Source organism: Procambarus clarkii, chromosome 80, assembly GCF_040958095.1.
Source record: "Procambarus clarkii isolate CNS0578487 chromosome 80, FALCON_Pclarkii_2.0, whole genome shotgun sequence".
Taxonomy (NCBI): Eukaryota; Metazoa; Arthropoda; class Malacostraca; order Decapoda; family Cambaridae; genus Procambarus; species Procambarus clarkii.
Genome location: NC_091229.1, coordinates 17,919,361 through 17,932,237, shown reverse-complemented (window position 1 = coordinate 17,932,237; position 12,877 = coordinate 17,919,361). Strand labels below are relative to the sequence as shown.

Here is a 12,877-nt window from a genome sequence, read left to right as displayed (position 1 = left end):
TTCGAAGGGGGTAGACGAGGGGAGAGGGTGGGACAAAGGGTAGGGGGTGGACGAGGGGCAGGTAGTGGACGAAGGGAAGGGGGTAGACGAGGGGAAGAGGAGGACGAGGGGAAGGGGGTGATGAGGGGAGGGGGTAGACGAGGGGAACGGGAGCCGTATTCTTACACAACACCTTTGACGTCATAAGTCTATCGATTTAACTCCTTAGCCTTGTTGGAGGTGAAGACAGGTGAGTGACAGGGAGTGACAGGGATCACAGGTGAGTGACAGAGATTAAAGGTGAGTGACAGGAATCACAGGTGAGTGACAGGGATTACAGGTAAGTGACAGAGATTACAGGTGGGTGACAGGGATTGCAGGTGGGTGACAGGGATTACAGGTGGGTGACAGGGATTACAGGTGGGTGACAGGGATTACAGGTGGGTGACAGGGATTACAGGTGGGTGACAGGGATTAAAAGTGAGTAACAGGGACGACAGGAAAGCAGTATCTCCATATATATGGCTGAATATTTTGAATAATTTCCTCCTCAATAGATTTTTGCTGGTGTGGGCGCTTTCCTGACTCTGTCTTAGTATGTGAACCAAACACAGCTCCTTCAACGTGTATATGAACCAAACACAGCTCCTTCAACGTGTATATGAACCAAACACAGCTCCTTCAACGTGTATATGAACCAAACACAGCTCCTTCAACGTGTATATGAACCAAACACAGCTCCTTCAACGTGTATATGAACCAAACACAGCTCCTTCAACGTGTATATGAACCAAACACAGCTCCTTCAACGTGTATATGAACCAAACACAGCTCCTTCAACGTGTATATGAACCAAACACAGCTCCTTCAACGTGTATATGAAACAAACACAGCTCCTTCAACGTGTATATGAACCAAACACAGCTCCTTCAACGTGTATATGAACCAAACACAGCTCCTTCAACGTGTATATGAAACAAACACAGCTCCTTCAACGTGTATATGAACCAAACACAGCTCCTTCAACGTGTATATGAACCAAACACAGCTCCTTCAACGAGTATATGAAACAAACACAGCTCCTTCAACGTGTATATGAAACAAACACAGCTCCTTCAACGTGTATTTTTTTTTTTTTTTTTTTGAGATATATACAAGAGTTGTTACATTCTTGTACAGCCACTAGTACGCGTAGCGTTTCGGGCAAGTCCTTAATCCTATGGTCCCTGGAATACGATCCCCTGCCGCGAAGAATCGTTTTTTCATCCAAGTACACATTTTACTGTTGCGTTAAACAGAGGCTACAGTTAAGGAATTGCGCCCAGTAAATCCTCCCCGGCCAGGATACGAACCCATGACATAGCGCTCGCGGAACGCCAGGCGAGTGTCTTACCACTACACCACGGAGACTGCTTAAACCAAATATGAATATAAATATGAACCAAACACAGCTCCTTCAACGAGTATATGAACCAAACACAGCTCCTTCAACGAGTATATGAACCAAGCACAGCTCCTTCAACGTGTATATGAACCAAACACAGCTCCTTCAACGAGTATATGAACCAAACACAGCTCCTTCAACGAGTATAAGAACCAAACACAGCTCCTTCAACGTGTATATGAACCAAACACAGCTCCTTCAACGTGTATATGAACCAAACACAGCTCCTTCAACGAGTATATGAACCAAACACAGCTCCTTCAACGAGTATAAGAACCAAACACAGCTCCTTCAACGTGTATATGAACCAAACACAGTTCCTTCAGTAACAATCAACAGTAGACCTAGCTTGGTGCCCACAGGTAGCGGGCGAGACACTCCCAGGGAAGGGGGTGATGGTATACACAAATCACGGGTCAACACGAAGATAAATTTAACAGGTCGAACAGATTCCAACGAGTGTCTTGAACTCGTCGACACAGCGTCGCCGTGCTTGTGACCTAACCCATCCGCTCTGATACTCATTAACCCAGCGAGCAACACGCTCGAGTAACGTTGATCTACGTTTAACCAACGTTTAATTAACGCTGGATCAAAGTTTAATGCTTCAACGTCATTTACCTAGATTTTACCCGGGGGGGGGAGGAGGTACGATAAGTGATTGGTAACGAAAGCAGAGGGGAAGGGAATTATCAAGGGGAAAGCACCACGCCATTGCGACTATATAGCACATGGGAAAAGGTCAGGATAAGGATTTGGGATGGGACGGGGGGAAGTAAGGAATGGTGCACAACCACTTGTGGACGGTCGGGGATTGATCGCCGACCTGCATGAAGGGAGACCGTCGGTCTACCGTCCAGCCCAACTGGTTGGGAAAAAAAGAGGAGAGGACTGTATATATATGTATGTATATATATATATATGAATATATATGTTGGCTCCAGTGGCAACAATCAGTTTCAATTATTATGCACCCCATAATAAATAATAATAAATATATTAATATTAATAAATATAGTAATAATAATAATAATAAATGTACATAATAAAATTTATTGTCACTACCCATCTCGTGGGCGGTAGTGGTTACAGAGACACATAATGGGCTCAGAAACCCGACCCCAAAATACATTTAGCTAAGCAAGTTACAGTCTTGATGAGCTAGTAACAATATGTAATGTACATCGTCACATCATCATTGGGTTCGAGATCGACCACAAGTACAGTTCCTAAATTAAGCAACAAACAAGTGTCAAAATTGATATGTTTGTCCTGCACACCGCTCCCTATCCAGTGGGCAGCGGTGGATAGGTTACCATCCACCCAGTTACTACCCACAGTTAGCAAACTGGGGATATTTGGCTCAAATTTCTGGTCAAAAATCAAAACCTGATATACGTGTAACGTGTCAAATAAATTTGCACTAATTTACGTTCGATACGCTGTACCTAATTGTTGTGTTTAAATAAGATAAGGTAATTTAAAGGCTAATATGAAAATAAAATGTTAATAAGCCTATTTATTCCAGAAATATATATAATTATGACCCAAGCTTAAGAATTAGCTACAGCAGCACGTGGGAGCTTACGATGATATCTGCGCTGCCGGACGTACGAAGCCCCTTATGTAACACATCTTACAGGTTAGCGGTTAAAATTATGGCATATACAGTTAACAATATTCAAAGAAAATTTCAAGTAGGGTGTTTCATTTATCTTATATCTGGTGAGAATCACGAGGCTGCAATTATACAGTGTGCGTAGTACAGTGGAGCCGGAAGGCGGAGGGTGGACTGCCCGTGGAACCTGGCAGTGCAGCGTCAGCCGTGGGCGGGTCCGTGTGGCAGCTGTGCTCAAGGACACACGTGTGTACGCTATAGGTGACTGCCATCCTCGGCTTTTTTACGTGACACAATGCAATTACGTAAGATATTTCGACGACGTTACGTTATTTTCGACGACCTACATTACGTTATTTTGCGCGGTATTGACAGTTTCAGAACTTTATGTATCTATGGTGCCAAGGCCTACAATAACAAAATGGAACAAAACCCACATGTCAAGTGTCAAATTGCAAACGTTCACATTGACATTAGTTGCATAATGAAGTCACAACTGATATTTATATTGGGAGTGTAAATTATTGGCCATGAAGCATAAGATGAGAATGTCAGACCACGAAGGATTAAGATTGGAAATTCCTTAAGTACTTTCGTATTTAATAATACATCTTCAGAAGGAGGTATTTTTCTGAAGATACCTCAGAATAATACCGGATACTTCAGGTCTTCCGGATGTATTAATAATACATCCTTCTGAAGATGTTTCTGTCCGAAACGCTGCGCGTACTAGTGGCTTTACAAGACTGTAATTACCATATTATGTAACCTCACATTCCCAATGTACCTTCTTGTATATGCATAAATAAATAAATAATTAAATAAATAAATGTAATATTAAATACGAAAGTACCTAAGGAATTTCCTATCTTAATCCTTCCTTCGTGGTCTGACATTGTCACATTGTTCATCATGTGTTAATTTCTTCGTGATTGATTAACACACACACATATGGAATGGGCATAATATTGGACTTCGTCTGCCCAGGTTCAAGCCTATGATTAAGTCTTCATTGAAGTGGATAATGTTTAATGGTTTGGTGTTGGGCTTATGACCTATCATCAACCTCTGGAGGGTTATTTAGGTCACACAAGTGACCTCACTTCTCGGTGAATACACGCCGCAGAGCTCTGCTTGGCTGGTGTTAAAATGATATTTTTCGAGATTCCAAGATTTTCGAGATTCAGCTGCGGTTGTAGGTTCATGGCTCATCTTATTTGAGCTGACTTATTCCATCCTCAGAACCCAAAGCAATACAACAGTTTTACAAATTTCAAAAAAGCAATTTTGAAAATGAAGTTCAGAACATTAGACATGAACTAAAGTAAAACCACATGTAACTAAATGAAAGAAATGACATGTAATTTGATTCAATTAAATTTGCATGCATTGTAAGCAATATAAATTATGTTCTGTAATAATTATATGCGCTTGTAATACATAATTTTTTTTTAAATTTCCTCTTGATATGATTTGTTTTCAAATAGGCTTGTCATAGTTAATTTACTTGCAAGGAACAATAGTAATGATTCTAGGAACTAGGCTTCCAAAAAACACTTGGCATTGGTTAAGCTACTAGAAATTTGGCTGCAATTAATAATAACAATTCAGAAACTTTTCATATCGGGGTTATCGGTGTATTTTGCCAAATTTATAGACGGATGGCTAGACAAAGTGAAATGACAGACCGTAAAGACGTCACCGTGGCATCCATTAATGGCAGTGATGTGCCCGGAGCCACTACTGGAAGCCTCCATCAAAGATGTGTGATGGTGACCATATAGACCTGCTCCCATAGTCGCCCCAGCATTATGGAGATGTGCAAACATCGGATACCTCGCCCGGCCCCTCCAAAATCAAGGTAAGTGACAATTAATATATTCGCCCACGGCCTTAACCTTCAGAACAAGGCTCTCTCAAACTCACTTCACATGTTTATCTCTTAAATAATTTACGCCTTGTGTGTGTATATATATATATATATATATATATATATATATATATATATATATATATATATATATATATATATATATATATATGCGAACAAGCCTGAATGGTCCCCAGGACAATATGCAACTGAAAACTCACACCCCAGAAGTGACTCGAACCCATACTCCCAGAAGCAACGCAACTGGTATGTACAAGACGCCTTAATCCACTTGACCATCACGACCGGACAAAATGAGGTGATAGCCGAGGCTATTTGAACCACCCCACCGCCGGCACTCGGATAGTAATCTTGGGCATAGCATTTTACCAAATCACCTCATTCTTTGGGGCACACGTGAGGAACACAAATGCGAACAAGCCTGAATGGTCCCCAGGACAATATGCAACTGAAAACTCACACCCCAGAAGTGACACGAACCCATACTCCCAGAAGCAACGCAACTGGTATGTACAAGACGCCTTAATCCACTTGACCATCACGACCGGACAAAATGAGGTGATAGCCGAGGCTATTTGAACCACCCCACCGCCGGCACTCGGATAGTAATCTTGGGTATAGCATTTTACCAAATCACCTCATTCTTTCAAATCACCTTTTGTCCGGTCGTGATGGTCAAGTGGATTAAGGCGTCTTGTACATACCAGTTGCGTTGCTTCTGGGAGTATGGGTTCGAGTCACTTCTGGGGTGTGACTTCTGGGGTGATTAGGCATACTCGCAAGCCAAATAGGCCTACTGATGTCATGAACATCTATGTGGTGATTATCCAAGTGTATATTCACAACACATACAACATAAGTACGGCCTTTAGGAACTTGTATAAGGAATCATTCAGAACTTTGTATTCCACTTACGTTCAGAACAATCCTGGAGTATGCAGCTCCAGCCTGAAATCCATATATACCTAGTAAAACACAAGACAAAGTTAGAAAAGATTCGGAGGTATGCCACTATACTAGTCCCAGAACTGAGAGGTATAAGCTACCAGGAAAGGCTAAGGGAGCTAAATCTCACGTCCCTGGAAGACAGAAGAGTAAGGGAGAGACATGATAACCACCTACAACATTCTCAGGGGAATTGAAAGGGTGGACAAAGACAAACTATTTAGCACGGGTGGAACACGAACAAGGGAACACAGGTGGAAACTCAGTACCCAAATGAGCCACATTTGAAAGAATTTTGTTCAGTGTCAGAGTAGTTAATAAATGGAATGCATTAAGCAGTGATATGGTGGAGGCAGTCTCCATACACAGTTTCAAAAGTAGATTTTATAGAGTCCAGTAGGCTCAGGAATCTGTACAACAGTTGATTGACAATTGAGAGGCGGGACCAAAGAACCAGAGCTGAACCCCTGCAAGCACAACTAGGTGAGTACACTCTTGTGCCACAGATGCTTGGCCGTGGTATTTCACGTAAACCAAAGGGTTATATATATATATAATATATGTTGACCTTTACCACAGTTTATGCATCTGGAAGCAAGTTTTTTTTAGGCTGTCTTGAACTCAGAGGTTTTGTTTGGACCATTATATCATTAATTGCCAAGAAATCGTTTTTAATCAAGCGAGTTTAGCAGATAAAACGTGATGTATTGACTATATGATAAGTATTTCGATCGTTATCTTCAGAAATACTGGTATTCTCTCTGCGCTTGTTGAGTATTCTACCTGTGGAGTCCGGCGGGGGTTTTAATTTTACTTAAGAGGAATAACCAACGAATAACAGTTTATTTAGATCTGCCCAACCAGTACCCACTCTCATCTTACTATGGACGTGATTAAGAAGTCCAAGATAATTGTAGCATCTTGACTACGAATGTTGTGCTGTTGCCTCTATTTCTTTCATTAATATTGTCTCTGTGCACATTGGCTGGAGTGAGACCGGACAAAAAACCTGCAACGCGGGAATTGTGAGCTTGTTCAGTGGTTCTTGGAACGTCGCCAGGACCAGTGCAGGACTGGTGTATGGAGGTCCTGTTTGTAGTACAAGATGACTTTTTAGTATAGTTCATTTATTATGCACCCCATACCCATCTTGTGGGCGGTAGTGGAAAGGGGCATATGGGACTGAACCCCCATAATTCATTTAGCTAAGCAAGTTACAATCTTGATGAACTAGTTACAAAGTTCAGTGCACATCGTCATATCATCAATGGGTTCGAGACCGACCACAGGTACAATTTCTATTTTAAGCAACTGACATATGTGGAGAGGTAGTGTCGCAATTTATACGTTTATCCTACGCACCGCCTCGCACGGCAGCGGAGGGTCTTTCCATCTTCTCTGCGGGGAGATGTTAAGTGTTTAGTAGTGGGAGGACTCTTATTGCACTGGGGAAAGTGGCTACCAAGCTACTTGAGGAGTATAATGTCGTGTGGTGTATTGCTGCGATAATGCTTCCTAACAGATCAAGTGTCGTAATTTCCTTTTTATCATTTTTAGGACCGAGTTCAAATTTCTGACGATCCAAGTGAATTAAATGTTATTTCCCACGATATTGTAGATTGCATCTTTATTGTCATTTGGATGTTACGGGGTCTTCAATCTTAACAAGATCAGAAAACCATTTAATGATACTATTGCAATAGTACATTCAACGGAAGACTTCTCCAGGACAGTCTTATCATATCCAGTCGTGGTGATGGTAGGTAATCATCTAAGCTTGAGCATTGCTGATTGGCTGGTGTATCTTAGTCTACCACAAACAAGTTTATTATGGCCAAAAAGTTTGTCTTTTTTACCAGTTTAATTGTTCTTCATAGGCATCCTGCCCTTGAGCAAACAAAAGCATACTGACTGACATTCGTTTTTGGCATTGCATAGCTGGCTAACACTGCCCAAGAATCAACAGCAGTCAGCCTCCACTGTTTTAGAACCAGTAGAAGCCAGCCAGCGAATTGAAACCCTGTAAACAGTAGCAAGATTCGTAGGAAATTTTTGAAGATATAAATATCCGTCAGATAATAGACTAACATGATTTCCCAATGTTTACAATCTGAATAACTTCTAAGCCTATTGCTTTTTCTCGGGCCTAAATCTCTAGTTTTATATATAATATACAGATTGGGCACTTAGGTACACGCTTGTGTACTGGAGTAATGGAATGTTCTTTCTTGTTCTTGGATATGACAGCTTTATTTAACTTATATTTATTCTTAAATTAATTAATCTGAAGAAGGGAAAATCATTACTAAAACGTGAAAACATATTTTAGTAAAATGATTTTTTAATAATATAAGGATGCGTACGTGTACTTGAGCACACGCACATTTTGTTCTATTTTATCGGTGCTTTAAGTAGCATACATAAGTATTATGCAATAGCCTATTATTAGATTCGTCCAGTAAAAAAAAAAAACGAGAGATTGCACCAAGGAAAAAAAAAACTTATCTCGGTCAAAAAAAATATCGTGTTCGTTGTAATCAGTATTGTTCGGGAAAGGTGTTATTATTTTTATAAAAAAAATAAAAGCAATTATTGTTGGCTTTGAGCGCTGTAATGATTTTAGGGTGTTACGGAAACTTGGTATTTGGCGAGAGTGTCGTACCGCACTCTGGACCCACGTCCTGCTTGCTAAGTGCAGTGCATCAACCTCACCTGTTGGACCTCCAGCCAGATTCACGAAAGCACTTACGCATTCACTTACGAACCTGTACACCTTTTCTCAATCTTTGGCGGCTTTGTTTCCAATTATTAAACAGCTAATGAGCTTCGAAGCACCAGGAGGCTGTTTATAACAATAACAACAGTTGAATGGGAAGTTTTCATGCTTGTAAACTGTTTAATAAATGTAACCAAAGCCGTCAAAGATTGAGGAAAGATGTACACGTTCGTAAGTGTTTGCGTAAGTTCTTTCGTGAATCTGGCCCCAGGATTCACCTGTTAGCTCCCAACTCTAGTGGCAGTGCTACGAGGCAGGGAAGCGGGGTTATCTTAAGGTTATCATGAGATGATTTCGGGGCTTAGCGTCCTCGCGGCCCGGTCCACGGCCAGGCCTACTTTTTGTTACACACACACCCCAGGAAGCAGCCCGTAGCTGCTGTCTAACTCCCAGGTACCTATTTACTGCTAGGTGAACAGGGACATTAGGGTAAAATAAACTGCCCAATTTGTTTCCGCCTTCGCCGGGGATCGAACCCGGGGAGGGGGGGGGGTGGCCGGTAGAGCATCCCACGCTTACTTTGACCAGCTTTAGAAACCGTCTATATAACATATTACTTAATGGAAGAAGTAGGCAACTTTGATAGTTCTACAACACGACATGGTGAAGACGATAATACGAGCAAGAATAGATTCTATCCTAGTACGTGTGGCTACATTGTTAATGGAATTATAATAATAATAATAATAATAATAATAATAATAATTTATTTAGGAACAGTACATACATAGTTGCAGAGTTACAGTACAAACATTCTGTTAGATTTAACGATAGAGGTAGTACATACAATACCTAAAGCCACTAGTACGCAATTAACGTTTGACTTGGCCACCTTAGGCTACAGTATTTCCTCATGTGCTGAGGAGTCAGCCCGTCCTAATAAAGTTTCCAAAAATCAAGAAACTGTCGTAGTAAAATGCCCCCTTATCCTAACCTAACCAGAGGACCCAAAACAGAAAACGGAACAGTATGTCAATTTCGCGAGCCGCTTCCATTTTCTAGTACGACAATTTTTGGCTTTAGGTAGAGTGTACGTCAAAATGCGACGTTCTATTAGAAGGACGCGTTGGAGGAGTACATTGATCTAATTTCAATACAGTAGTTAAGACTAATAACACCGTGGGTACGGCCAGTAACCGGATAGGTGAGCAGGCAGACAGCCCCGCCAAGAGTCAGTCCGTTCTCACGCTTTAATAAGCGTGAAATTTTGATGACCAGACTACACACTAGAAGGTGAAGGGACGACGACGTTTCGGTCTGTCCTGGACCATTCTCAGGTCCACCTGAGAATGGTCCAGGACGGTTTTTTGGTTTTGTTTTTTGTTTACAAAAATAACCAGTTAGTATGTTGACCAGACCACACACTAGAAAGTGAAGGGACGACGACGTTTCGGTCATTCTCAAGTCGATTGTGAGAATGGTCCAGGACGAACCGAAACGTTGTCGTCCCATCACCTTCTAGTGTGTATGGTCTGGTCAACATACTATACGCCACGTTATTGTGACTCATCGCCTGCACAAGCGTGAAATTTGTTTTTTCCTACCCAGAAGCGTACGAACCTAAGCAACCCACTTAACCTAATTGGATCTTTTCCTACCAAGTCAATCCCCCAGCTCAGGGCACTAAGGCCAGTGTCCACGGCGGCTTTGTTTATATTATTAAGCAGTTCGTGAGCCCTGAAGCACTACGAGGATGTTTATAACAATATCATTGGATTGTGATGTTGCTAAGCTTGTAAACTGTTTAATAAATGTAAGCACAGCCGCCACAATTGTTCGAAAGATGTACAGGTTTCGTAAGTAGATGTGTAAGTGCATGGTCAATCCTAACATAGGAGCGGATTTTCCTTAAAACTTGAAGGAAGTGCGTTCTCTGGTACTCCCTCAAGATAGCAGAAGCAGCATATAGAATAGAGGCATAATCCTCTACAAGAGTGCCCAGAGCGACCATTCTATTTGCAACTCGGTCAATAATGCAACTCTTGACCCTAATTAGAAACGTAGGAACCCAAGCCGGTCGGTCGAGCGGACAGCACGCTGGACTTGTGATCCTGTGGTCCTGGGTTCGATCCCAGGCGCCGGCGAGAAACAATGGGCAGAGTTTCTTTCACCCTATTCCCCTGTTACCTAGCAGTAAAATAGGTACCTGGGTGTTAGTCAGCTGTCATGGGCTGCTTCCTGGGGGTGGAGGCCTGGTCGAGGACCGGGCCGACGGGACACTAAAAAAAGCCCCGAAATCATCTCAAGATAACCGACCTTAACCGTTTTGGGGTCGACGCATAGACAGTATGAATAATATAGCGTATTAATGTTAACTAATTGGTTATTTGCAGGCGATGAGTCACAATAACGTGGCTGAAGTATGTTGACCAGACCACACACTAGAAAGTGAAGGGACGACGACGACGTTTCGGTCCGTCCCGGACCATTCTCACAATCGACTTGAGAATGACCGAAACGTCGTCGTCCTTTCACTTTCTAGTATGTAGTCTGGTCAACATACTAACTGGTTATTTTTGTAAACCAAAAAAATAGGAATTTTTAAATCCCTGCTAAGTGAATGAACTAAGATACTGATTCATATGTATGGAGAGACCGCCTATTATATACTGATAGACGTGTCATTAACATCTGTATCTATAAACAGAATGTTTGTCTGTTCAAGATTGGATGCTAGACGCTTGAAGCAAGCGTCACCTAGCTTTCACACATGAGGCATGTGGGGTATGGGAGTGTCATAGGCTGGTCCGGGTCGGCTCTAGTGCCACACACACTTCAAGAAATATCGGCAGCTAACCCAGTCCCCCATGCGATTTTTATGGTCAGATCTGAAATGTTGATTGTCTTGCCCGTAGACGTATTCGTTAGTTTCAGTAGTATATAATTTTTCATGAGGAAAATGTGAGAGAAGTTGTACGTCGGTATATGTACTGGTCTTCATCCACCCTATAATTGGTCCTCATCCATCCTATAAGTGGTCCTCATCCATCCTATAAGTGGTCTTCATCCATCCCATAAGTGATCCTCATCTATCCTATAAGTGGTCTTCATCCATCCTATACGTGGTCCTCATCCATCCTATAAGTGGTCTTCATCCATCCTATAAGTGGTCGTCATCCATCCTATAAGTGGTCCTCATCCTTCCTATACATGGTCCTCATCCATCCTATAAGTGGTCCTCATCCTTCCTATAAGTGGTCCTCATCCATCCTATAAGTGGTCCTCATCCATCCTATAAGTACTACCTAAAAAGGAGAATGGGTTGCTCACACACACACACATCCCCAGTTTGCAGCGGTCTTAACTCTCACGTATCTATTTCCTGTTAGGTAAGCAGGTGCATCAGGTAAATGAAACTGCCCATTTGTTTCTGCCTCGACTGAGAATCGAACTCGTGCCCTTAGGGCTACTACCTCAGAATGCTGTGTGTACTCACCTAGTTGTGCTTGCGGGGGTTGAGCTTCGGCTCTTTGGTCCCGCCTCTCAACTGTCAATGAACTGGTGTACAGATTCCTGAGCCTACTGGGCTCTATCATATCTACACTTGAAACTGTGTATGGAGTCAGCCTCCACCACATCACTGCCTAATGCATTCCATTTACTAACTACTCTGACATTGAAAAAGTTCTATCTAACGTCCCTGTGGCTCATTTGGGTACTCAGATTCCACCTGTGTCCCCTTGTTCGTGTACCATCCGTGTTAAATAGTCCATCCTCGTCTACCCTGTCAATTTCCCTGAGAATTTGGTATGTGGTGATCATGTCTCCCCGAGCTCTTCTGTCTTCCAGCGACGTGAGGTGCAGTTCACGCAGCCTTTCCTCGTAACTCATGCCTCTTAGTTCTGGGACTAACCTCGTGGCATAAATGAACTTTTTCCAGCTTCGTCTTGTGCTTAACAAGGTACGGGCTCCATGCTGGGGCCGCATACTCCAGGATTGGTCTTACATATGTGGTGTACAAGATTCTGAATGATTCCTTAGACAGATTCCTGAAGGCTGTTCTGATGTTAGCCAGCCTCGCATACGCCGCGGATATTATTATTTTTATGTGGGCTTCAGAAGATATGTTTGGTGTGATATCCATCCCCTAGATCTTTGTGTACTCACCTAGTTGTACTCACCTAGTTGTGTTTGCGGGGGTTGAGCTCTGGCTCTTTGGTCCCGCCTCTCAACCGTCAATCAACAGGTGTACAGATTCCTGAGCCTATCGGGCTCTGTCATATC

At 42.3% G+C, this 12,877-nt stretch overlaps 1 protein-coding gene across 2 annotated transcripts in view; it reads left to right on the top strand.

Annotated features, from left to right (window-relative positions):
* The first annotated feature begins 3,262 nt into the window (after window positions 1-3,262).
* LOC123746371 (5-phosphohydroxy-L-lysine phospho-lyase) overlaps window positions 3,263-12,877 on the top strand; it is a 48,567-nt gene continuing 38,952 nt past the window's right edge. The window contains exons 1-2 of one of the 2 annotated variants that reach the window (XM_045727870.2): window positions 3,263-3,346; window positions 4,529-4,902. In XM_045727870.2, the coding sequence (XP_045583826.2) occupies window positions 4,853-4,902 (50 nt within the window). In that variant the 5' untranslated portion in view covers window positions 3,263-3,346; window positions 4,529-4,852. The remainder of the gene's footprint in view (window positions 3,347-4,528; window positions 4,903-12,877) is intronic. The other variant, XM_045727874.2, reaches the window with a different exon arrangement.